General features: G+C 42.3%; 1 protein-coding gene across 11 annotated transcripts in view; it reads left to right on the top strand.

Annotated features, from left to right (window-relative positions):
* Positions 1-27,042, top strand: part of RAPGEF4 (Rap guanine nucleotide exchange factor 4) — a 368,276-nt gene that overhangs the window by 325,425 nt on the left and 15,809 nt on the right. For all 11 annotated transcript variants that reach the window (XM_064373398.1, XM_021668976.2, XM_021668977.2 and 8 more), the window contains 10 exons: positions 6,008-6,158; positions 7,914-8,002; positions 8,730-8,760; positions 8,986-9,064; positions 10,191-10,337; positions 12,155-12,252; positions 17,591-17,716; positions 18,100-18,278; positions 21,501-21,591; positions 25,228-25,278. In XM_064373398.1, the coding sequence (XP_064229468.1) occupies positions 6,008-6,158; positions 7,914-8,002; positions 8,730-8,760; positions 8,986-9,064; positions 10,191-10,337; positions 12,155-12,252; positions 17,591-17,716; positions 18,100-18,278; positions 21,501-21,591; positions 25,228-25,278 (1,042 nt within the window). The remainder of the gene's footprint in view (positions 1-6,007; positions 6,159-7,913; positions 8,003-8,729; positions 8,761-8,985; positions 9,065-10,190; positions 10,338-12,154; positions 12,253-17,590; positions 17,717-18,099; positions 18,279-21,500; positions 21,592-25,227; positions 25,279-27,042) is intronic.

The raw sequence follows: 27,042 nt of genomic DNA on the forward strand, positions 1-27,042 counted from the left end.
CTTTCCCCATGATAATTTTAATACATGGAACCATTATTAGCTGAATTAAGAATAAGTAAATGAGTGGTAAAAAAAAAGTACAGAAAAATTACAGTTGCCTGTGGTGAGTAAGATAATAACTAGGTAAAAATATATGAAATAATTACAGTGTTTGAACGGCAGAGCCGGCATGAGGAAAATGACTCAATGGAATATTAAGCCTGCTGTTGGCAGGGTAGAAAAACTGTAGCCTACACTGTGGCCTTCACCTCTTCTGATTCTCAGCCCTAAAACCTCACCGAAAACAGATCCAATCTGCTCTCAGTCACATGTATGCAATGCTAAAGGAGGTGGTTTAGTTCAATGAAGATTTAGTCACTCTGAAAGTTTGTCATCCTGTAGATTCAATACCCAACAACGGAAAGATTATATTTAAAAGATGTACCAGATGTTTTAGAACTAAATTCTTTATGAATTTAATTTAGAATGTACCTCTGATCTGTATTTGACATCTTGACAAAATGGTATTCCAGGTAATTTAGATAAAGGCTCTTAAATGGCTGTGATAGTTTCAAAGGTTTTTTTTTTTTTTTTTTTTTTTTTTTTTTAGAAAAGTGTGTTAGATAATATGGCATTCCAAACAGTATGATTAAATTGTTTGTAATCAGTCGATCAACAAACATTGAAGGTTTTTGTGTGCCTGGTCCTTAGCTAGAAAGTACAGAGATTCACAGTGAGTTTACGACATGGTTCCTGCTGTTAAGGATTCTGATTTAATGCTCCCAGATGGTGAGAAATACTTTATAACAGGTTAAGTATTCATAATCTGAAAATCCAAAATGCTCCAAAATTTGAAATTTTTTGAGTTCTAACATGATGCTCAAAGGAAGTGCTCACTGGAGCATTCTGGATTCCAGATTTTCAGATTAGGTCTGCTGAACCAGTAGGTATGATGCAAAGATTCCAAAATCCAAAAAAGTCTGAAATCCAGAAACACTTCTGGTCCCAAGCCTTTGGGAAAAGAGATACTCAACTGCATAAGCGAAAGCTCAAGTTGAAACTTGAATGATCAGATTTAACAATGTCTGCTCAGCATTGTGCCACTGCTTTCCTAATTGACAGACACTAAACTATAGCAGAGGGATATCTCGTTCAGGCATTAACAATGCCTGTGCCTTTCTATCAGATTATAAAGGCTGCAGCAGCTAACTCTTGATTTTATGCATGTGCTTTGTTCTGAGGATTTGGGGGATCAATTTATACATCTCAGATGGATTTTCCTGTTTCCCAACAAACTTCAAAGTCATCTGACTCTGCTGTATAATCTATGTTTGAGTAAAGAAAGTAATTTTAATATCAGACAAAACACAATAACACAGACAGGTAAAAGAGTACTGAGAAAGAAAATAAGAGAGCTGAGTTCTAGTTCCAGGAATTCCTTTGATAAATTTGGAAAAATCACTTAAACTCATTCTGCCTCAGTTTCCTTACCTCTAAGGTGATGGAATTGAAGGAAATGTAATCAAAGAGCTCTTGAAACAGAGATGCTGTGATTCCATGACTTATCTGAAATCAACGCAAATGTGTCAGTGATAAATTTGGCCTCAAACTATATGACTTTTCCTTAATGGTGTTTAAAATACCAATTCAGTAAATAATTTTAGATTATCTTACAGACTTTTAAAAAACTAGAACATTATGAGATATAGGAACCATGTTGTCTCTCTGCATCTCTTTCCCCATGAGCTCAGGCACCCATATTGCCTCTTTCCTGGCCCAACTGTCATGATATCATGAGTCACAGCCTTATTCAGTAAAAGCACTTCTTGATCATGCATTATTCCAATTTTAGCCAGAGAAGCCTTCTTCAACCTTCCTGATGTGTCTGAATTTATGAACGTGCTATATTTAAAAAGTTACTCTTTTTAGATTGCACTTTTGACATCATATTGAGACGAGGAAACTAGTAGGATATTCTTTGTTCTTTGGCTGCTACCTGAAGGGAATATAGTTTTTTTCCCTTCCTACCTTTTTTGTAGGAGTTAAATAAAATCTAAAAATCACACAAACCTTCTAAAAGCCTGGGGGGATTGGTATGGGAATAAATAGAAACCTCAGCACCTCATCTGTAACCATTTCCAGTATAGTCAATTGTATATAAAGTCACCTCTGTGTCCCTTAAGAACCTGATTCAACAGACATTTCAGAAAGGGAACCATATGTTGTCTCTGGAAGAGCAGAATCCTTGAGCAATGCCTGCATTCAGCTATGAAAGTAGTATTACCCCTACCCTTACTTCAGTAAATAAACTTCCATGAGGGGACAAATGAGACTTCGTGACATAAGTCAGTGCTTCCTTTTATTTTTCCAGAGGTAAAAATACTTAACTTTCATGAGAAAAGGGAGAAAGCCTTTCCCAATCCCTCCGGATTTGGTCAATTCTGTCTCCCTAGAGGCTGTGGGGTTCTTCATCAAAGACAAGGGTTACTCAGCCCTGGTTACTAAATATGCTGAGTGTGATTAGATCATGGAACCTCAGCCCATGGGAACCTTGGAACATCAGCCCCCACACACACACAAAAGGAATCTCTTTCCTATTCGGAGTTTTGCTTTCCAGATGCATTTATTCTAAATAATTTCATGAACTCAAGCACTAAGGTCTAGTTGCTATAGCCACTAGTTAGGATGGTGGAGGTGGGAATAGTGGAAAGAGCCCTGTCTGAATTTGCAAGCCCTGCCATTATTCACTCAACAATCTTGGCCAGATCTCTTCTTTCTGAACCTCCATTTCCTCACTGGTAAATGTTTTCTCTTCAGGTTCGTAGAAAGCATTATTTGATAGCATAAGAATATTGAGCTTATTTTATGAATTGTAAAGCTCTATACACATGTTATCATATTAATCCTCCCAACAATGTAATTTATCTTTTATTGTGGACAAAAGACAGATGTCCCCAGCAGGAAAGAGAACAAGACAAATCTTAGTCCTGACCCATAGAGACAACATAGACTCAGCTATCCTGTCCCATGGCCCTATATGCTAATGTCATTCTATCCAACACACAAGTATTTGCATTTCTTCCTGAGTCCAAGTCAAGATAACCTGGAAAGTTAGCATTATATCCACATGATACCAGCTTGATGTGTCAAACCATTTCAGCCTCATACAGTAGGAAAGAATCTCTCTCTCTCCTCTCTCTTCTCTCTCTCCCCAGCCCTCCTTTCTCTCTTATACATGTGAATACCTCCTTTTCAATATGTTGTCCAGTGCAGTATTTTAGATGAATAGGACAGTGCCCATTGTATCACTGGAATCTAGCTTGGTGCTTTACTCAAAGTCGTCTCTTAATTAATAATTGGTGAATCAGTTGGATCAATTTCAGTAGTTTCTTTGCCTAAGTACTTGTAAAGCACTTTGATGTATTTTCTCTGAAAAGTATATTAATTTATTTGAAAATATATTTACCTCTTAAAAGCCATGTCAGCTCATTAATTGTTCTATCTTGGGGTTTTCTAAATTTAGGCTAAGAGTTCACCACTCTGTTAATACCAGCTCAATAAAAGCTTCCCTTTCCTCTCTATGCTGTTTCCATCTTTGAGTGAAATATTTTTAAGGTCATAGTTTATAGAGTAACTCAGGCACAGTGTGACATTCTTTTAAATTGGCATAATCTGAGAGAGAATTAAATTTGCTTGTTTTTCACAGTATAAGGCCATCAGAAAGGTTGTCTTAAACAGGCACTATCACTTAGACCTAGAAGAGGGGCTAGAGGGAAGAAGCCTCAGGTGCCCGGTGAGGAAGATGCATAGTCCACAGTGGCATCAGGATATTTGGGACAGCTGTCTAGGGAGCGGGCCCAGCCTAGTGGTAGCTTTGACACATACCGTACTCAGATTTCAGGATCTCCACTGACTCTTACATTTATCGGGGTTGGCCTTCCTGAGCCCACACCCCTACTCTCCACCTTGACCATTCTTACTTTCTCCATTTGGCTCCTATGCCATGGAAATGAAAAAGATAGCATATACTGAAGCCTGGTGTCAACCAAGTTTCTACACAAACACAAGTTACCATAAAACTAAACCAAAGACAGCACACTGGCAAGGCAGCATTGCACGTTCATTACGTTAGTTTGTAGTACCTACCTGATTCTCCCTTGGTCCACCTTGCCTTAGCGTTATTAAATGTGGTAGCTGAAAGAGAATTTGGAAATGATTTCTTCTCATCTCTTCATTTCATGGGTGAGTAAATGAAAGTCTACAGTGGCTAAGTGACTTTCACAAAATCCCATAGCTAAGTGGTGGCAGCAAGAGGACTTGAACCCAGATCCTCTCACTCTTAGTAGAACCAGTACATATTTTTCAGTCAGTCAAGACTTTCGTATTTGGTACCTACCATGTGCCTGACTATGCTCCTACGTACCATTAAACCATGGTCATAAAATATAATGTCCAGCATTACAACTCGTTGGAAAGAAAAACTCAGTTATAAATGCATGCAAGCAAGAGACCAAAGAGTTAATAAGAAAAGAAATACTTTTCACATCAAGTGATCTTTCTTCCTTTTTTTATTGTAAGCTGAGAGAGAATTGTAGCAATACAGGTTGAGCAATTTTCTTTTTTATGAATCTTGTGCTCAATTTATGAAAGCCATTTTGTAACCCATTTACATGCAGTAAACCTTTGCTTTAAGGTTCTGTCATTTACCTTGATCATGATTATTTATAGTTCTTTTGGAAAAGGCCCTTTATTGGTTTAGCTCTCAAGCCCAGCACTGCCACAAGCCGGTTTTCTACAGTGTCTTTCAAGGCAGGGTAGGAAGCTAAGACAGGGCCAGTCTTGTAGCTCGCTGTGAGGAATGGGGGTGTTGGGTAATGGGAAAAACACTAGTTGGCATCAGGAATCTTGAATTTGAAGCCTCTGTACTCTCACTATGTAATCCTAGCCATTTCTCCTTCTTTAGTTTCAGTTTGTTCACTTCTAGAAACAGAGTGACATTTTTTTCACAAAGCTATAAAGTAGAGTTTAACTGAGGTACTTTGTGTGCAAGTTATATTGTAAGTTATGAAGAGTAAGTTGTTTTATGAATTAATTATAATATGAACGATAAATCATTGAAAAAAGGAATGGTATGCATAATCTAAAATATTTCTTGATTATCTACGACGTTGTCCCTCCTTAGTACTTACAAGAATGGACCAGGGACCTTTACTCCTGGCACATAGGAGACCCTCAATCAGTACTTGTTGCATTAATGAATAAATACAGGTTCTGGGTGAAAGCCAGTGTGCTAGGTATGGTGTGGAATACAGGACAAATGATCATCATTCCAAGCCTCAAGGGGCTTACAATTAAGATGGTAGCCATAAATGTGCGAAGAGCCAATAAGGTAAGTTGTGGTTCTACACAAGAGAAGAAGGTATGGGGTGAAAAGCGTGTCTGAGACCCTCACCAGAGAACTGGTAATAGCAGGAGCCTTTCCTCTTCCTACCTCTGGGTGGGTTTATCTATCCCCAGCCTTGCTTGCCAACCCATGCACTCTTTGTATCAGCCATGGTCCCAGCAGGGGATGCCCACTTGGAAGGGTTTCACTGAAATGCGTGTAACAAAGGAGATTACAGAGATTCGGGCAGAATTTTGGAAACCAACAACGGGTGGAAACGCATCCAGAGAGAAGCAACAGGTGGAAACATTACCACCCAGGGTGGCAAAGAGCAAGGCAGAGGCTGGCAGAGAATGACAGATGGAGCTAGACATAAGAATCCTTGTCCACACCAAGTCCAGGAGGAGTCTGTGAGAGTCTAATCCCTTGGGCAGCTACAGGTCAGAGTCAGCAGGAATTAACAAGGAATTGCCTGCATTTTGGCACAGACACTATATGTGGGGTTCTTCGTGAGGGCCTAAGGGAGGAATTCCATCAGTCTAAAAGGCTGGCTTTCTGACGGTAGGATCTGTCACTCTCTACCTTTGAAAGTAGCATGTGAAATGAGCATGAAATGGCTCAATTTCTTCCTTGACTCCTCGGCACTTACCACGCACAGCCTTCACAAGGTACAGAACAGGAGAAAATGGATTATGCCCTCAACAATAAGAGGCGAGTCATCCGCCTGGTTCTACAGTGGGCTGCCATGTATGGAGACCTCCTACAAGAGGATGATGTGTCTATGGCCTTCCTGGAGGTAGGCGGGGGTCACCCCTTCCAAGAATACACCATTGTCCTACAATACAGGGACCTACCCATATGCTCAGCAGCTTCCCTGGAGAGACTGTAATTGCAAATGCTAGACTTTGTGAACACAATCATTCATCAGAAAGGAGCTACAGAAAAAGTAAAGAAAAAATTCACCCATTATCCTGCCATCCTGACTCTCAAATGGGTAGCATTTTCATGCATTTTCATCTCGTCTCTTTTTCTTTGTACGTTTTATGTTGTAGTCATGTAGCACCGTCATTCTGCAGGCTGCTTTTTCCATTTAATTTGATGTAAGGATTTTTCTGTCGATACAGTCCTTATAATAAAAATTTCTTTAAATCCCCTGAAGTAATCCAAAAAATGTCTAATGACCATTGAGTAGCCATGTCACAGATGTATTTATGCGTTCCCGTATTGTTGAGTGTTTACATCATTTCCAGCTTTCACCTTCCTAGAATAGTAGTATGGTAAAATGTCTTGTGCAAGTGAGTCTGTCCTTGGGCACCTTCCTAGAAGTGGGATTACTAGATCAAATGGTAGATATTTTTGAGTGGAGTGGAGCACATCGTTTTATTTAGGAATTGCGAGAACCAGAAATGGTAGGCTGTGAAAGTGGTTCATAAACACTGCTACATGCTGCACTTCCCGTTCCTTCCTGCAGCTCTAGCCCCAAATTACAGCACTGATCCTGACATTTAAGCTCAATTACTCACTCTCCCCTCCAAAATTTGGATGAAGACTTTACTTCTGTGCAGGCAAAAGGCAATGTTACTTCCATTTCAAAATTTTTGAGTCTGTGTGTTCTAAAATTCTAAATTATCCAAAAGAAACATACACCCTCTCTCCTTTTTATTCATATCATTTCACAGGCAGAGGGGTGAGGCAGTGAGGAAAGATGGACCATGAGCTTCCCTCCAAGCTGAGGAATGAAGTATTTTGAAAATGCTAGAAATGTCGGTAGCTTGGGGTCATCATACATTGACTCGTGGCCTCTACCCATTGAGTACAGGACCGTTTTGCAGGTGAACTGAAGTGGTGTTGAAGCTGGCACTGCCATGGTTCTCACCTTATGCTGCGGAAGCCGCTGCTCCTGAGCAGGGTGGGCACACCTGCAGCAGGGTCAAGACAGTTCCCAGAAGGACAGCAGAGAGTCCTGAGTTGGTGGCACAAACTCAGCATAAATTCACTGCAGTGCTGAAGACCACGCTGCATCTTACCACCAACCATGACCCAGAATGAGTAGCACATAGTAAAGAAACAATGCATACCAAAATAAAGTGAAAATGAACATTAAAATTCCCCCCCAAAAAAATGAAGTAAAAAAAGTGCTCTTTTGTGGACTTCAAATGACCTATTTCAAAACATTGCCTTTCATATACATATCATATAAACAATTCACCTGCAATTTATTTTGAATTGAATTTTTATTGTTGTAAAATAGATATATAAATTTTCTCACTGTAACCATTGTTAAGTGAATAATTCAGTGGCTTTCATTTCATTTCTGATATCTGTGGAGTCATCAATTGCCACTATCTATTTCCAAAACTTTTTCTCATGGCCAACTTTGAACTTGGATGTAGTGTAACATTTCCTTCTTTGTTCTTCCTCTAGTCCATGGCTCCATGGTCTGGAGATGCTGGTGAAGCAGATGACATAGGGACACATCTTTAGTGTTCTTTACAGAATCGTGTGCCTTTTGCAGTTCTTGTTAAAAGCCTATGACTTTTGCCGATTACAGGAGTTTTATGTATCTGTATCAGATGATGCCCGGATGATTGCTACCCTCAAGGAGCAACTGCCAGAGTTGGAGAAGATTGTCAAGCAAATGTAAGGAAGGGCTTGGCTTTGGGGGTATGCTCTCACCAAGTAAGTCCCAAAGAGTCCTTTGCCCACAAGAAGGTTAAAGCTGGTCTTTCCATAGCCATGGCCTGTCTGATTTCAGCAGACTGGGCCAAGGGCATAGGTGGTGCAGTAAGGCCAGAGGAACAGAAGGACTGAGATTCTGTTCATTCTGTGCTGGAGGCCTGCCAAGAGAAAGCCTGGGAAAGAAAAAATCTCCTGTGTGGAGTCCAGCTCCATAAACGTGGGTCCCTTAGGTTCAAGGCAGTGAATCCAGTAATAAAATGGCCAGTGGCATTTAAATAAAGTTTGAGGGCAATTACTCATATGGAAAATTCACTATCTGCTGCCAAAGCTGTTGATAGTGAATATTTGTGTCCTCTCAATGAACCAGAAGGTTTTCACATGCTATTACTTGAGCTGTAGATTAAACACAGTACTAGAGAGCGAGTGTGCTGCTAGATAGACTGAAAGCTAGAAATCCTGGCTTTGAGCATCAGTTCTGCCAGGAATCTGCCTGTGACAAGAACTGGTATCTTTGCTGTCTACTTTTCTGCTTTGGTCTCTGACTATTAAAGTGAGGAAGGTCATATTGCCTCCTGAAAGGATTCTGTGATGGTGATTTAGTTTTCTAACGTAAGATTAGTTATATACAAAGAAGGCAATTTAGTAATAGCAATGGTATTAAATAATGTGCTTTCTCTACTTCTCGTAGCTCAGAAGATGCAAAGGCACCACAAAAGAAGGTAAGAGACATGAACCTGGGTTCTCTGTTTGTGCCCTGTAGAATTGTAATTCCCCAGAAATATTATATTGCAGTCAGTATACATAAAAGTGATTTATTTTTTGTAAACATGAAATCTGTTGTCTTCATTTCTCGACTCTGCTTGCTTCTCAGATGTGTCTCCTCTGAGTTGCTAGTGTGCATTGGTCACTGTCCCTTATGGCACTTGCTGTGGTTGTTTTTACAGCACAAGGTTCTTTTGCAACAGTTCAATACGGGCGATGAGAGAGCCCAGAAGCGCCAGCCTATCCGCGGCTCTGATGAAGGTGAGAACCCTCTTCCAACTAACTTATAGTTGTGTAGATTATTTAGAGTTAGGATGATGGGAAGCATCGCCTTGAGCCCACAGAATAGCTTCCTTTGGAGGTGCCGTGTTGCCCTCCAGGTGGTTTGCTTGGAGGTGCCCTTTGGTGGCACGATTATTTCTGTCCTTGGACTCTTGTGCCTGGAGCCAAGATGCCTATCTACCCTTCCCTGATGTGGCCTCTCCCCGACTAACCCCTTTCCTCGAAGGAAATGAAGATGATCTCAGGGCCTGGTTATCAGAATTGCCCACCCTGGAAAGAGCTGATGGGAAGGTAGCTGGCACCTGGTGGGTGCCTAGGAGACAGTGGACCACCAGCATCCTGCCCAGGGACAATGCTGTGGCTCTGAGCACAGCCCTGAGCAGGGAGGCTTTACATCAGGAAGATAAAGATGCTGGCTTTTGTTTGGTTGTTTAAGATTCTCCAAAGAATCACCGTCAAAAATAGTCACAGTAATAATGACAAACATTTCATTTAAAGCTATAAATGAATCTTGTATCTAGGACTGCCTCTAAAGCCAGGAATTATAATAACGGGAATTGCTCCCAGGATTTTTGTGTTCAGAGTTGAGCCTCTGGGTGCCATATCTGCATCTGCTGATCTAGGTCTACTGAGCTAAATGGCATCCGAGCTTCCACGGCCTGGCCCCAAAGCACACGAGTCACTGAAGCAAGTAAGCAGGAGTGTCAGCACGTGCTGAGGCCCATGCAGAAGCCCTCCTGTGTGCAGAGATGTGAATGGTGGCTCCCCACTGTCACACAGGGTAGCAGTGATCTGTGAATTGCCTACAGTATAGCACGTCAGACCCTGAACATCAGCCTGAAGATACTCTCCATTTTTTCCCATGACCTATTTGTGGGGTTTTCACCAATATCTCTTGTTCTTTTAACTGTACCTATTCTTAGACCAATGCTAAGGTAAGCAGTTTAGAAAAGGCAAGCATAGGGGTAAATGAGTATGAATAAATACAGTCATAAAAATGGCAAAATGATGCAAATTAGAGAGGATGTCTAAACATTTTTCATAAGTATGGTTTTGTTGAAAACTCTTAAGACTGATTTACTATGTTGTTACTGCCTTTGCATAGTTCTGTTCAAGGTCTATTGCATGGACCACACCTACACAACCATTCGGGTGCCGGTGGCCGCCTCGGTGAAGGAAGTCATCAGCGCAGTTGCTGACAAGCTGGGCTCCGGGGAAGGCCTGATCATAGTCAAGATGAGTTCTGGGGGAGGTAACAGCCTTAATTCATATTTTAGGCTTCAAATTGGGCATTCCATCCAAGCAGAAACTGTGCAAGGAATTACGGGCTCACCCAGAGGATGAACTGGTGCTTATGTATGCTTCCACAAATAACAGAAACAGTATGGTCAGAAGTGGGCTGGGTGTCTACTGTCCCCTATCATGTACTTACCCACTCCAAAGCAGAAAAGTGACTAGAACTGAGGACTCCCATGTAGATGCTGGCCTGGAGTTCTTTCAGTTTAAACTCTATTCAAAAAAGTTTAAGGCCTTGGAGCTCTGAGAAATATGGACCCCAGGAGGAAATCTAGCTGGACAAGCTCAAGGCCATGGGTTTCTATAAGTCCAAAGTTGGAGGTGGTCAGAAGCTAGTTCTTTGAGGCTGCTGATGGTTTTCCTCCTTACCAGTAGAGAGGCTAGGAGCCCAACTCAAATGAAATGAGGAATATTTTTCCCCCACAGGATTACAGTTCCTTTCACTGTACTTGATTACGTGATGCATTCCTGAAACGTCATTTATTCATTCATCACATACTTACTGGCCACAATGTGGCTGTGAAGGAAAGAATGAGTTAGACACAGCTCACATCCCCAAGTTGCTCCCAGGCCAGGGAGGAGGTAGGTGGTAAGCTAACACAATTACAGTCCATGCTGGCAAAAGTTTGAGGAATGACTCCATGTTGTAGTAAGAGACTAGAGGGAACGGCAGTGAGGTTCATCTCTCCAGTCATGATTTGATAGCCATTTGGGGGAATCCTTCAGGAACAGGTGAGCCATTTCTGCCATGTTTTAAGGTGAATGATTCCATTGATGGAGGATTTTTTAAAGCATGTTGGATTTTAAGATCTCCCTTTCATTTCTGCCCCAGTTGCACAAGGCCAAGGACATCTGCCCTCACTGACGCCTTGTCACCTTCCCATAGGTATCCCAGGTCCCACCCTCACTTTCTCTAGTTCTTTACCCAAATGTCAGTGCCTCACTGAAGCTCCCTCCTTCGTTTCCCTCATTCACTTTCTAAAATGTTAACCCCTTCCCCTTAAACATGCTTCCTAGCCCCCAGCCCTGCGATATGCTCTTCTTCTTGTCTTCTCACCCTCTCTAATCTATTTATCTTCTTTATTCTTGGAGTCTCCCACTATGATATCATGTTTTTTGGAGTGGGATTTTTTTTCCGTATTGTTTCCTCCTGTCTTCCCAGTACCTGGAGCAGTTTCTGGCATGCAGTAAATACAAAATAAATATTTATTAAATGAACTCATTTTTTAATTTTTTTTATTTTTAATTTTTTTGATGTGTTCTCATTTGAAGAACTAATTTTTTTAATGTGAGAGGAGTCTTCATCTAGTTAATGCTATATTGCCCTCCAAATTAGGGACTAAGTGAAAAAAATAGTAAATTTTGCATCTAAAATCATGTGACATCTCAGAAACCTCCTAAGTTTTTAAAAAGTGATCTTTCCATGTCCAAAGTCCTGGGCATGATTACCATCTAGAAATGTAATTTGTGAGCTAAGTAGCAAGTACGGGTTTTATATACACAGTAATTATGGCTGCAGCACAGAACTGGGTGAATTGAGCCTCTGGCATCTGTGTTCCTGCTTTGTGGTCATTTCTGATGGCATCCTGAGTGGCGCAGGGCTGCAAAATGCTGTCTTTTTCATTCTGTGGATCCCCTTCAGTACTATATTTTCTGCAGTCGCTCTGTGTGTTCCAGTAATTCACCAAGCTGGCAATTTGTTGGTGTGATTAGGGCAGTGCAGCAAATCTCAGATGTATTTAATAGGCAATCTCATGCTTTTTATGTTCACAGAAAAGGTGGTGCTCAAACCTAATGATGTTTCAGTATTTACTACGCTCACCATTAATGGACGCCTGTTTGCTTGCCCGCGAGAGCAATTCGATTCACTGGTAGGTGTGGATGGCCTGCTCAGAGCAGCACTGCAATCAGAAAAACTTGTCTGGAGCCTAATTTTGCAGTCACATTGAACCCAGTGGCTAAAAAGTCTTGAATGCTACTTAGCTTTTTCTTTTGCTGGGGTCTATTAGGTTAGCTTCAGGTATTCATTTGAGATGCTTGGGGCTTTTGATTTTCTTTTATGGAGATTAGCCAAGTAGCACCACTATTAGGGCATAATTCAGCTTTTAGAAGTCTTTGTTGTAATTCACCTCATTGGTATGTCCCAATTTAATTTAATTGGTGTGTCTCAATTTAAATATATTAAGTTTAAATTTTTTAATTAAATATTAATGTTAAGAATCTGAATACATACACCAGGATGGAAATAATTTTTCTAAAGCAAGATATTACTATTTATCACGTTCCTTTGCATTCTGGCAAAACCACCATCTGATCTAAGAGAAATGCTGTTCCCTGAAAGCACTTTCTTTACCTTATGCAGACAATGCCAGAGGCCAGAACCCTTCCCTAAGTCTCCGAAAACACTTGTTACCCAGCATACAGACAGATCTTTCTGTGAAAACAGGACTAATAGGCCCACAGTAATGACTGAGTAGTCTACTCTCTTTTAAGCAGGGAGTAGCGTCCATTTCTATTCATCCAACCAAAATTAGGTATGGAGGTAAATAGCTAGTAACGTATCTTAGAAAGTCTAGAGGGCCAACTTAGATGGTAGAGAAACTGTTCTTTTTCAGTCTTTGGATACACAGGGCTTCTCCTTTAAGAAAGGCGCAAGACAAGAGCTAGAGGTAAACTGCAGCCAATTTTGGGGAGAGAGTTTCCATAAGGGATGCGTGAGTAGGTTACAAGTTTGATCAGACCAGTTCTTATAGGTATCAAAATTCTCCTCCCTGGACTTTTTAGAGGTTGTTTTAGCCTCATCATAATCCTGATTTTCCTGCTAATCCGTCATCCATCACAGGCCATAAGCATGCTCACCTTTCCTCAGCCACCAGCCCTATAAGATCTGAGTCTGCCCCCACCCATCTTTTCCATGAACTTTTTCATCTACATTCATTGCTTTCTAAATATATATTTCTCAATACTGAGGGATTGAAAAAAATGTCAAAAATGAGTCGTGCTGCCCTCTCCTGGAAAGGAAAGCCATCAAAAGCCAGTTCAGCTGCAGCCCCATCAAAGGTGCTACATGACATGTCACCGCAGGGGCCCTGGGGCCTCTCTTGCCAGCGGGTTCTTGGCCGTGGTGCCAAATGACATGGTGCAGAGACAGGGAGTGTGACTGTCTTCAGCTCCCTGTGGGGCAGATACTAACGTTTGTTGGCACACAGTCCTGCAGCCTTCCAGGTTCTTAGCCCTTGCCTGTCCTCTGTCTTAAGGCCCCTGTCATTGGAAGGTGCACTGCAGTGAGTACCCTGGGCCTGAACTGCTTCCCTATCAGCGCTCTGCCATTCATTGTGCTGTGAGTGGCCAAACCTTACATGCCTCATGTAACTGTGGCCAGGGAGCTCCTTCTCTGGCTTTCTAAAGGTTGCTTTTGAGGACAGCCCATTGAGCAGGAGTCGCACAGAGGATGACCCTGCAGTGGAAAATGTTGGCCACACCCTCTGATCCATGGACACATGCTTCTGCAGCGTCTGCTCTGCTCTGGGGCTGTGCTGGCTTCTGTGCGGCACTAGACCAAGTGCCCCAGAGCCTCTGTCCTTACTGCAGTTACGCTCAAGCTAGGGAGAGGGGACTGACACAGCAGCCTGGAACAGAACAAGTCCTAGTGTTCTCTGTCTTGGTCTGAAATTGTGTGGTCTGCCATAGAATTAGTAGAGTGCTGGTGATTTAACCTAGCGGACAAGGGTTCAGATTCTGAAACTTTACTCTCTTCACATTTTATTTAAGTATAAATGTCAGTACACAACAAATTCTTATAAAACTCCATTGTACTATCATGTGATTCCTCTTTTATCCATTCACTGGTTCCTCAGACTTTTCCTTAGTACTTACCACATCATCACAGGCATTGTGGATGGTTCTGGCTCTGCAATGGTCTTGAAGACAAATCCATCATGGTCTTTGTACCTCAGTGAGCAAACAGTGTAGTAAGGGACTCCAGCATGTGATCAGGGAGAATGCAGTGTGACAAGTGCCATGACAGAGCTCGGCGCAGAGGGTGTGGGAGCACAAGGAAAGGAAGATGCTCCAGGTAGCTTACTTAGCCATCTCTCTGTCACTGACAATCAGCACATCCCTCTTATGTCTTAGTTTCCTCATCTGGAAGATGGGAGGCTAACAACGCTATTCTCCCAATTACCCCTCTCCAGCCTTAGCAAAGAAATCATGGCTCAAAAACCATGGGGAGAAAATGCATGGGAGTTCTGTGTCTGTGTGTAAGCAGCTTTCAGATCTGTCTGTGCAATGCAGGCCCCATGTAAGCTCTGCTGTGCCTTATCTGTAGGAATTTCCACAGGGATATGCACAAGAAAATGGCCCAAGGAGACGCTTCCTCTGGGATCGAGGGTGAGCATTTAAATTCCCCACTTCCGAAGGAGAAGCACCTTTTGCTGTTCAGATTGCCTCTTCCGTGGCTCATGGAAGGGGTCAACCTGCCCTCTGCCAGGAGGGAGAGTTGGTGAGCCCTGCCCATTAAAAGAAAAGTTAAGAGTCAACAGAGCTTCCTGTTACTCTCAAAAGGGATGCAGGAGGGATAGACCAGCATCTGTGACTAAAAGAGCTTTGCATATTTCTTCATATTAGACTCTTCCCTGTAGTTGTTAGGTAAACTTATCACCCTATGCAAAGTTATAAAGCCTCAAGGAAAAGAAGGAGCAAGATGGAATGAGTCTCTCCAATCCTGAGAAGAGAGTGGGGGCGGATAACATAGGAGGGGCAGTTTCGCAGAGCAGCAGAGGGGCTGAGTTCACAGCAGCTGCCAGGGGGAAGGGAGAATGTGCAGGGTCAGTTTGATCCTCTGAGAGGTGGCCCTAACCCGTAAAAATGTGTAAGCTTCCCCAAATTGTTTTACCTAGGACCTACCCTGGTTGAAATCATTCTCCTCATTTGCTTCCATACACTACCTGCCCGTCAGCTTCGGTTCAGTTCCCTAAGATTTAAAACTTTGGATTCGCTTTTCTTCCCTGTCCTCTGTCCCCTGCATAGAGTAAACTGGGAGCAACAGTATTTAGCTCCTACATCCAGGTGTGGTACTGATCTCACTTTTCTGTTTATTTGCACTGCTGCAGCATTTCTAGAAAGTGAACTGATTTGGGGGAGGGGACCTCCTCTGTGCCAGGCACTGTATTTACATGGCTCACTAAAATCATTCCTATCCAGTCGTCTTAACAAGCCTAGGGATAGGTACCATGACCCCACTTTACCAGAGCTGGAAACAGATACTCAAGAGATGAGGGAATCAATCCAAGTCTACACAGTTAGAGTAGGGTTTCTATTCAGTCACTTGCTCTCTAAAGCTGACACTCACCTTGTCTATTATCTAGTCTGTTACAAAACACAAACTCCTAATCTGGTACACAAAGACGTGCTACAAACTGTTCACGTTGTCCATGGGAACCCCCTGCGCTCTCTGCTCCTGCCAAGCAAGTTTCATGACGGCCTCCCCACCTTCATGCCTTCCTCACCATCCCTCCACCCCAAGGGACCATCTTGGATGTTCAGGGAAAACCTTGCTATTCTGACCTGCCCAAGCTTAACTGCTTCATCTTTTAAAGCTCAGCTTCTTCAAGATCCTGTTCAGACCACACATTCATTCCAAATACCCAGTCACTTCCAAAAAATCCATCCACGTTCCCCTCCCGTTTATCTCTGCTCCTGGGTGCTGCCCATGTTATTGCTTCTGCCCCTTTACACGTGCAAATAAGCACCAGCAGCGGATGCTGTCTGTGTGGAGTAATGTATGGGGCAGATAGGGCTGACTCCCTTCAAGTGTAAACTTGCTTGGTCCCCTCTTAGACTGTAAACTTCCAAATGCAAGGGCCGTCTACCTGCAGAACATGTAATTTCTCTAGTACCCAGAACGCAGTGGGCATTTGTAGAATACAGTGATGATGATGAAAATGATGATGGAACTAGTATAATATTAAGACTTCTGACATGGATAGTATCTAAATATGGTTAGTATCATATTAGGGAAATACTCTTTTCACTTGTGTGACTTTTGTTTTTGTTTTTATTTTTTATTTTATTTTATTTTATTTTATTTGAAGATGGAGTCTCGCTCTGTTGCCCAGGCTGGAGTGCAGGGGTGCTATCTCAGCTCACCGCAACCTCCGCCTCCTGGATTCAGCTTCTGCCTCAGCCTCCTGAGTAGCTGGCACTACAGGTGCATGCCACCATGCCTGGCTAATTTTTGTATTTTTAGTAGAGACAGGGTTTGGCCACATTGGCCAGGCTGTTATTAAACTACTGACCTCAGGTGATCCACCCACCTTGGCCTCCCAAAGTATTGGGATTACAGGTGTGAGCCACCACACCAGCCACTTTTGTGACTTTTGTAACTTTGTAATATATATGTTGCCTATTTATATATAAATCTATTACATTATACATACACTTCCTATATATGCATATCATTCATCTTACTAAGTAAAAACATTTTAGATCATTTCTCATAAAATAAAACTGAGGTAAGCAAGTCAGATGGAAATTTTTAGTGAAGGGTCTTCCAGAAAGTAGCAGAGTTTGGTCTTCCAATGTCTGGCCCAAAACACCATGACCGTGCAAATATCATCCTCAGCTCAACATCTGCCCAAGAGTAGAGGAATCAGACATCATATGTAACCTCAGTTCCCAGAGCTTTCCGTCCCCTTGTGACCCCAGGCAGCATGTCCTGAGAGATGGAGAGGCAGCAATGTTACCATAGCCACCAGCAGTAGGAAGTAGCTCTGTAGATTAACGTCCCAAACTGCCATGCCAGTACCTGCTTTACAGCAGCTTCAATGGGAAATAGGAGAAAAAAGGTCTCCCAGGACTTCTTCCATTTTTACCAGGGAAAAGAAGACTTTCCAGGGACCTCTCAGGCCCAAGTGGAAGAGAAGAGAACCTCCTCAGGTCACTCTTCACTGAATCTCTTACTTGCCACAGTTCACATTTTTCAGTCAGTGGAACTGATGGTGATGATGATGGTGACTATACAGACGACACTGAAGCCAGTAGTGCTGCGAGCAGAGGCGTCTCTCTCCTCTGAGTCAAATCAGTTTCCAGATAGTCCTGAAAGCAGCCATCTCTCTAGAATCCTTCTCCCTCAGAAACTGCTGAAAGCATTCAGTGCTAAATAGTTGTCTGTGCTGAGTTTCTGATACATTTTTGCATTATTATTCATAGACTCCCTTACCAGAACAGGAAGGCCCAACTGTTGGAACAGTGGGAACTTTTGAACTGATGAGCTCCAAAGATTTAGCATACCAGATGACAATTTATGATTGGGAACTCTTCAACTGCGTGCATGAGGTAAGATGCCTGATCAGATGCGTTGGTAGCTAAGCTAACAAGGATAGAGGCTGCTGGCGTTGCTCAGTTTGTAAGTGCTAATATGTGCTACAATATGGAAACCACATGACAATTTTTTGCATCCTGAGTTTATAAATAAAGCCTACTATAAAGCCTTCGAGTATTAAAGAAAAATCTTTACAGTATGCCATGTCTTCCTGTGTATATTAAGCCAGTAAAACCTAGTTTATATTCATATATTTAACAAGCCTCATGGAAGCCCTTCAGATCTGATTGAATTCACATTTGCTGACCAGTAAAACACTGTCTTGACAAATAGAGAAACCTAGCTGATGTTTTGATTTAAAAACAAAGAAGTGAAATTGATTTCCTTTCTTTTCTAGCTGGAGCTAATCTATCACACATTTGGAAGGCATAATTTTAAAAAGACCACAGCAAACTTGGATTTGTTCCTGAGGAGGTTTAATGAAATTCAGTTTTGGGTCGTCACTGAGATCTGCCTTTGTTCTCAGCTCAGCAAGCGTGTTCAGCTATTAAAGAAATTTATTAAGATAGCAGCCCAGTAAGTATATTTAGCTTGGAAAGAGAAAAAATGTGGAGCTGTGTTTTCATTTTGTTTTCTTAGACTACACCTTGAAAAGAAAAGCAGGGTCTAGGTACTACTTATGCACGAGGACCAAACACAGGGCCTTAGGAATCGCTGACTGTTGGAATGGATCTCTTCTAGATTTTGTAGCATTTGACATCAGTAGATAAGTTAACTTCTCACAGCACTGATGCGGGAGTCAAAGTTGTGACCTCTCTTTGCTCTTTGCTTTCTACTCAGATGGTTTTGCCTCCTTCGGTTTAAAGATTCCTTCCATAAACAAGGTTCCCTTGTACTTCCAAAGTTCAGTTTAAAAGGCTCTTGAAGTCAATGTCCAGCATGACACATTCTCACCAGTAGAGGGCAGTGCAGCATGCAAGTAGAGCGGCACATCCAGCCCAGCCACGATTAAAACGGTAAAACGCATCAAGGCAAGCTAACCTGGTACATGAAAATCATCGCTATAAACATCAGAAAAAGCAAGCATCTTATAAATATTCTATTAAACAGCGCTTCATGGGAAACCATTTTTTTTTACTGCAGGGGCTAGTTAGAGTTCTCCCTGACATGAATTTAATCTTCTCCTGCTATTTAGATATGCCTGACAACCTCCTGTTTACTTCCATGTTTTTGGTATCACCACAGTGCTAAAAATAAAATGCTAAATGTGGCCTATGGCTGTGAGACTTCTTTCCTTTCTAAATGCAGGGAGCTCTAGCACACAGGAAGGCTGAGAACACAAGTGACCCCAGCTAGACAGTTTTCTTGAGCCAAAATCAAACATGGAGTTTGGTTTCCTGGGCTAAACAAAGAAGTAAAGACTGCTTGACGTTTTATAGATAACACTTTGCAAGATGCCTGGAATTATTTGCCAAAACCTTGAGAGTTCAATAGAATACCAAATCCGTTGGATTCAAAAGCTGCTATCTGTTAATATGGAAAAGCTGGCTATTTTAAGGAAGATTTGGTAAAATGGTGCCTGTGAGTTTCTGGTTCAGAGTATAGCCACTTTCCCTGGTAGCCTGAACAGCCTCTCTGCAAGCGACAGATGCCTTCACGTATCTGAAATGAGCTGATTATGGCAACTATGACAAGATGTGCTTTCCCGTTAGAAGCAGCACATTCTCTGTCTTCACCTTAGCCTGGCAGTGCCAAATGCAACAAAAAGAGAGAAGCAATCTGCACACAAACGTAGGAAGCCAGAAAAACCTTCTGGGGCCTGATCCTGTTATTTTACAGAGGCAACGTGGGAGAGCCTTTCAGAACACCCATGACTTTTTTTTTTTAATGTTTTGCTTTACTTATCCCTCTCCCTTCTGTTTATGTGAACGAGTAGGTGGACTTGGCCTTCAGTATAAATTGGTTTATGTTATTTAACCATTATTATGTCCTGTGCTGAGTTTGCTATCCTATAGGGAAGCTATTTACACAGCCCAGCTGAAGAAAACTGTAGACTTTTAAAATCGGAGATCTACAAGCATGAGGTTGAAACCTCGTGACAGTAGCATCTGTTTTACTTGATATTTTTAGAGAACTTCAACATATTTGTTTTAAGCGCTTTGCCTGCCCAGAACTGCGTGAAGTTGGTGAAAGCAGATGTTATTATTCCTCTGTTTACATTCGAGGAGACTGAGGCATACAGAAATTTCATGACATACGTATGGTGATAAAGTTAGCTGGTAACAAGGCAGTGACTAGAAAGACAGGTCTGTCATCCTGCATTTCATTTATCCTTTCAAGATCACATAACAAGACAAAGGCAAATACAGAGATGCGATTGTACGCCTGCCCTTAGCCCCAGGTGTCTTCTAAATGACCTTCAACCCCTGACCTCAGACCCATTGTCCCAGCACAGCGAAGGCCTCACTTGCTTTCTCACCAGTGGGACCATACACACTGGCTTCTCCAAAATATGTTCTCCATCTCCATGCAGACAATTTAAGAATTACTTTTTTTTTTTTTTTTTTGGAGACGGAGTTTCACTCTTGTTACCCAGGCTGGAGTACAATGGCACGATCTCGGCTCACCACAACCTCCGCCTCCTGGGTTCAGGCAATTCTCCTGCCTCAGCCTCCTAAGTAGCTGGGATTAACAGGCACGCACCACCATGCCCAGCTAATTTTTTTGTATTTTTAGTAGAGACGGGGTTTCACCATGTTGACCAGGATGGTCTTGATATCTTGACCTTGTGATCCACCTGCCTCGGCCTCCCAAAGTGCTGGGATTACAGGCGTGAGCCAGCGTGCCCGGCCCAAGAATTACTCTTTACTACCTTTGCAATGGGTAACAAATGCAACAGTTTAATTAGTCTTTTTCAAAAGTGTTAATCCAAACAGGATTTAATTATGATATAGTCCGTTTAAATAACCATATGGATTCAGGGTAAAGGATTTATGCATATTGCCAAATGAATTCTTTCCCTTTTCAGGGACCACGTATGAAGAAGTTGGGGTTCCCTTTTCTAAAAATTAAACCAGTTAGCTGTGTTAAACATCACCATTCTAATAAGAAATTCCACACATTTCATTCCCAAACACATATTCATAAAAGCTAATAATGGCATAAGTACACATTCAAAATGATCAGCTTCCTGGATGTCAGTAAAACACAGAGAAGGTTATTTTTTGGTCAGTGGTTTAGGTTACTTCTCAGCTTTAAAATTCCTTGAGATTAAGTGTCCAGTCTACAGAGATCACGCCTTATAAGTTGATACTTTTCAACAAATTAGAAGCATTTGCATGGCAGGTAGAAGTGATAGTGGCTGCAGCTGTGAGACTGTCTTAGTTCCCTCTCTAGCTGGCAGAGGAGAGTATCCACCTTCAGGCTAAAGCTCTAGAAATATCCAAGGACATTGCACTTTTGTTCTTCCCTCATGAGACATTTCTCTCTAGGTCCAACAAGGCTTTTAGCAAGTTTGGGATTATAATAACAACCCCTAGGGTAGATGTCTTTCAATTCCTTCTCAAATCCCAAACCTCAGTGGTCAACATCTTCAACTTTCTAAAACCACAGTGAGAAATCAAACAGCAGAACGTGGTCACCCAAGGGGAGCTTTCACAGTGCATTAAATCTATCCTTGCCTGCTCTCATAAAGGAGTCCTGACAAATATTAATGACGATCAGAAAATAGAACTCTTAATTTTTTTTATCTCACTCAGAAGTAACATTTTACTCAAACACACGTATCTTGTGTTTCAGCTGTAAGGAGTATAAAAATCTGAATTCCTTTTTTGCCATCGTCATGGGACTAAGTAACGTTGCTGTGAGCCGTTTGGCACTAACGTGGGAGGTAAGCTTCAGCTGGGATCCAGCTGTGACTTTTGCCTTAGGAATAAAAACACAGGCTCACCAGTGAGCTTTTTAATAGAAATATCACTCACACCAGTATAACAATGGAAAAGGTGGGACACTTGGAGGGAGGTGACCTATCTCCTTTTTACAGTTGCCTCAGAGGGAGAATTTTAAAAGACATTGTCGTTTGTATATGGAGAGTGGGGGAGATGAGGGGATGTCTGCTTCTTCATAGACACGATGTAAATAAAAATAAATGCAGTTCCTAAGTATAACATGAAGGACCCACATTGCTTGGAATGACTTCAAAAGTTTTGCTCATAGATTCTATCATTCTCTGAAATATCTGCTTATTGCTTTTGCCATAAACCTTATCTTTAATTGAAAGAGGACAGAAGATCCATTTTTATCCAGGTACTCACGTTGCTCCTGGGAGGAATAGCCAGGAAGCCAACTGTTTGCAGGGTTGAGTACTAAGTGTCTCCTCACCACCTGGCAGGCTTCTCTCCACCGAGAGGAACAACAGTTGGCTAATATTCAGTTTGGGGCAAAAGTGAGGCAGGTGTGTTGTGAGTTTCTGTAGCAAATACAATGAGTGGTTTGTCGATCGTTGGTTATTCAAGCTAGAAAACATCTTCATTTATTATTAGCTTGGTACTCAAAATGTGCTTGACCTCTTACATGTGGCATATAGTTGAAGAAATACTAATCTCTAATAGAACATACACACAGAAATAGACTCGTGCTAAAAATAAAAAAGTGTGTGTAAGTGGGACACAGAAAGAGGGCAAGGAGTACCTATTAGAGACCCAACTTGCAATGGTGCTTACAGGCAGCTGGTTGCATCTCCAAATGCTTTTCTTGAAATTATTTTCTTCCCCATGTTCCTCTTGCAACGATTTTCTTTTTCTGTCCCTCCTAAATGTTTTCATTGTTTATAGGGCAGGTCCTCACAAGTTCTTCTGTCTTGTGTTTCTCTTAAAATTCCAGGCAGATGCAGCACACAGCAGCTCATCCCCTGAATATAGGAATGAGGGAATTGGTGAGGCCTGTGTGCCACGCAGCTGTATCGTCTTCCAGCTAGTCAAAGGACAGAGCTAGTGCTGCCCAGAGAGCTAAGCAATGAAGCCATAGCACAGCCCCCTTGTCTAATTGCCCAAGGCTCTTGGGATCGCTGGAGACCTAGCATTCTCTCCTACAGAGAGTCTGCCTTCCCCAGTCTGCTTCCAGCTTCTAATCACCCTGCCACAGAGTCCAGATGAGTTGGTTGGGAAATTTTTAAAAAGCCATAAAGCCTCACAGGGTCCAGGGAGGCCAGGTGTGGGTATCACACAATAAGAACAGAGCACGCGGGAAACACTCTCTGAACCCCCTTTCCCAGTCTAAAAAAATATATAGGAGGCTGCTGGGGAGGGTGCAGGCAGCGAAAGGAGAGAGCTAGCTGGCCAGTCCTTGGATTTCACTGGGGATAGGAGTTCTGCAAGTCTGTGAGCTTCCGTTTCAGCACTGCATGTTCCTGAAAAGAGGAAATTATCCTTTCATTTATAAGCCTTTATTTTTTAAGGTGAAGTATAGTTATGTAATTCATAGGGAAGATTTCATTCCTAAGCACCTTTGATTCTGGTTTATGTACCTGCACTTGCTGAGAAAACCTCCCAAAGGCCTCCCATCCAACTCCAGTGAGTACCACAGTGACCACACCAGTGTGAGAAATGGTGCCTGGCCTCATGGAACTAGGGGACACATGTGGAACAGTCAAGGAGCAAAATAGAAAAGAAAGCCAGAGCACACGATAAAGGGAAGGGTTCAGAACTCAGGGGAAAGACCAAGCTGAGATGAAACAAATGAGAATTACCCGGAGCACATACAGTCTCTCAGCCTGGGCACCGGTGACATCTGGTACAGGACAGTTCTTGGTCACGGAGTCGTCTTCTGTGTTGAAGGACACTTAGCAGCATCCCTGGCCTCTCCTCAACAGATGCCAGAAGCACCTTGTAGCACACCCCTACCCCCCCACCCCCCCCGACCCCCGGTGACAACAAAAAATGTCTGCACACATTACCAAATGCCTCCTGGATTGGCACGATGGCGCTATTGAAAACGCTGCTCTGGAAGCATAGGGGGTGGATAAATAATAGTATTGAGAATGAAAGAAACATTTTGATTACCCTGTGCCCTACTGTATTTGACCTAAAGAAAGCTAAGTAAAGAAAGATGACAGAGGCCTAGCAAATCATAACCCACTCTTAAGTTTTAAATGGACTGTGTTCACTGAGTCCACTTTTTTGCATAACGTGGTGATCTGGAGTCTCTGTGTGGGGTGAGATCCTGGCATCCCTTGATGCCCATTCCAGCTTCCAGCCCTTTGAATAGTCCCCTCTAAGTAAGGACATCAGGTTTTCCTGAAACCTAACTTGAACTGCCAGGAAAATGAGTTTGGAGGATATACAAGATACTAGGTTTTAGAAACAAAATCAGAGTTTTACAGATGTTTAAATGGGAATATGACAAGCTGATTGAGATAGGAAAAAAACAAGAGGAGGCTTTCTGTGGACTGCAGAGGCCCAGTTGGTGAACCAGCTGTTGAAGGTGGGCTTCACTGTTCAAAGCCTACTCCCAGCTGACCCGGGAGTCTCTCAGGCCCAGGAGTTGGTTGATGTGTTCCTGGTCCTGGGACAGGAAACATATCACATAGCTCTATCTTGACATGGCCCTTTCAGAAGAGAAAAGTGAAAGGTTCAGTTTTACTGAAAACTCAGGAACTAAGTCGGAACCAATAAACTGAAAGGATTCAGTATTGAGCTATTGGTGTAGACATGTGGGTGCAGTAAGTGTTGTTGAATCATTTGCCAAAATATAAACATGAGAAATCAGGAAATTGGTAGAACTACCCGATTTTATATTATAGGAAGGCATGTGAGAGAAATAAATGCTCATGTAGAAAAGCATGGCACATGTGAGAGATGAGAGACAGCAGAAAAGAAGTCAGCAGGTGGGAATTACGGGCTCTAATGAGAAGCAGCTGTGTGACTCTGGGCCGGTCATTGAAACTGTGAGACTTAATTTTTTCCATCTGTAAAACACAGGCTTTATCTATTCAAATGAATATTTAGGGAGTACTCTGTACCCAGTACTTTTTTAGGCACTGAGAGAAATATCGGTAAACAAAACTAATAAAAACTCGTATTCTCACGTAGTTTACCTTGTAAGGCAGGAGGAGTGTTGAAAGAGATAGTTTCATTAAGTTTTTTTATTGCTAATATTCTCGAAATTCCTGATTGTGGGAATCAGAGAGTTTAACAAAGTGCGTGGGGAGGTATATTCAGACCTCTTACAGTCTGAGGAATGCAGTCATCTTTATAAATCATCCTGTTCAGAAAACATTATAAAAGCAGTAAGACCAAAGCATTCATAGTTACTTTTGGTTCAATTAGGTTAAAGACATTTAAAAGGCAAGTTCTCTATGTTCTGGAAGATTATCCTCAAATGACAGGACAGATTACAGTCTGGCCTTTCTCAGAGATGTTTGATTAAGAGCCAATAGAAATAGATTTCCCCTAGAAATGGTAACCCATGATACGTTTCTAGATGTTGAATCTGACATATGCGTGTGGCATTTTCATTTCATTACCAGAAACTGCCAAGCAAGTTCAAGAAGTTCTATGCGGAGTTTGAAAGTTTAATGGTAAGTGACAGTGGCTTCTTTATTCTGTTCACTGTCTACATTAATCCAATTTCTGATTAGCTGAATTGAAGTTCTCATTTTGGAAATTTTATCTGTCCTTGTATGACTTTAAGAAGTTTATGATCCCTTTTAGTGCTGCTAAAACAAGCATGTCTGACTAATGAATGGCACCCTCAGGAACTAACTTAAAGAGGACTTACGTCCCACATAAGGTCAATTTGTATAACTAAGAAAAGCAGTGTCATAGGGGCCTCTCCATCCAGCTCTGGTTGGCTGTGGGTTGGAAGCTGCATTTTTCTTGGCTTGCCAAAATTATTTTTCCCCGTTGGCTGGGAGGTGTTAGAAAAGGAGTGAGGTGGGCTTGCTGGGAGTGATGGGCTGGTTTCAGAAGGCAATTGGAACGGGGATCAGCTATACAGGACAGACAGTGGGTGAGCCAAACTCCCAGGAAGAAGGTGGGGCTTCAGGAAAAGGGGAATCTTGCAGTAGAGGTTTGTTTCGTTTTTGCTTTCAAAGGAAATCTCTCCCCTTGGCCTCTGTAGGCAAATCTCCTTTTCAAACAAGAAAGGGAAAAAAAACCCAAAACCTTTTATGCTGTAAGTGAAGTTATTGCAAACAAATCAGGCCAGGTGCAGTGGTTCACGCCTGTAATCCCAGCACTTTGGGAGGCCAAGACAGATGGATCAATTGAAGTCAAGTGCTTGAGACCAGCCTGGCCAACATGACAAAATCCTGTCTCTACAAAAAATACAAAAATTAGCCAGATGTGGTGGCCCACACCTGTGGTCCCAGCTACTCAGGAAGCTGAGATGGGAAGATCGCTTGAGCCCAGGAGGCGGAGGCTACAGTGAGTGGTGATTGGGCCACTGCACTCCAGCCTGGGTGACAGAGTGAGACCCCATCTCAACACACGCACAAATACACATCAATTTGTTTCAGTTTACCTTTCTTTTGTAGCTTTATTTGATTCAGAAACGGAGTTGAGCCCTGAACAATGCAGGGATTAGGAGCACTGACACCTCCTCTATCCCCATGCAGTAGAAATACTGAGTATAACTTTTTATTTATTTATTTTTTTGAGTCTGGGTCTCACTCTGACTAGAGTGCAGTGGTGTGATCATGGCTCACTGTAGCCTCGACCTCTTGGGCTCAAGCAATCCCCACACCTCAGCCCTCCCAGTAGCCTCCAAAATAATTTCTTGTTTTTTATTTTTTTTTAAATAGAGGTCTCACTTGGGGGTCTCACTATTTTGCCCAAGCTGGTCACAAACTCCTAGTCTCAAGAAATGTTCCTGCCTTGGCCTCCAAAAGTGCTGGGATTATAGGCATGAGCCACCATGCCTGGCCCAAGCATAACTTGACTTTCCCCTAATTTAACCACTAATAGCCCACTGGTGACTGGAGGCCTTACTGATAACATAAAATCAATTAACACATTCTCTGTATGTTATATGTACTGTGTACTATATTCTTAAAGTAAGCTAGAGAAAAAATGTTAAGACAATCATAAGGAAGAGAAAATGTATTGACTGTTCATTAAGGGGAAGTGGATCATCATAAAGGCCTTCATCCTTGTCCTCTTCTTACTGCGTAGGCTGAGGAGGAGGAGGAGGGGTTGTTGGTCTTGCAGTGTCAGGGATGGCAGAGGCAGAAGAAAATCCATGCATAAGTGACCCACACAGTTCAAACCTGTGTTGTTCAAAGGTCAACTGTACCTGATTGTGGGGTGACAAGGCGGGTGTGTTAGGAGGTAACAGAGGGTGG

The sequence above is a fragment of the Aotus nancymaae genome, unplaced genomic scaffold (assembly GCF_030222135.1).
Source record: "Aotus nancymaae isolate 86718 unplaced genomic scaffold, 86718_ANA_hifiasm-v0.15.2.pri h1tg000008l, whole genome shotgun sequence".
Lineage (NCBI taxonomy): Eukaryota > Metazoa > Chordata > Mammalia > Primates > Aotidae > Aotus > Aotus nancymaae.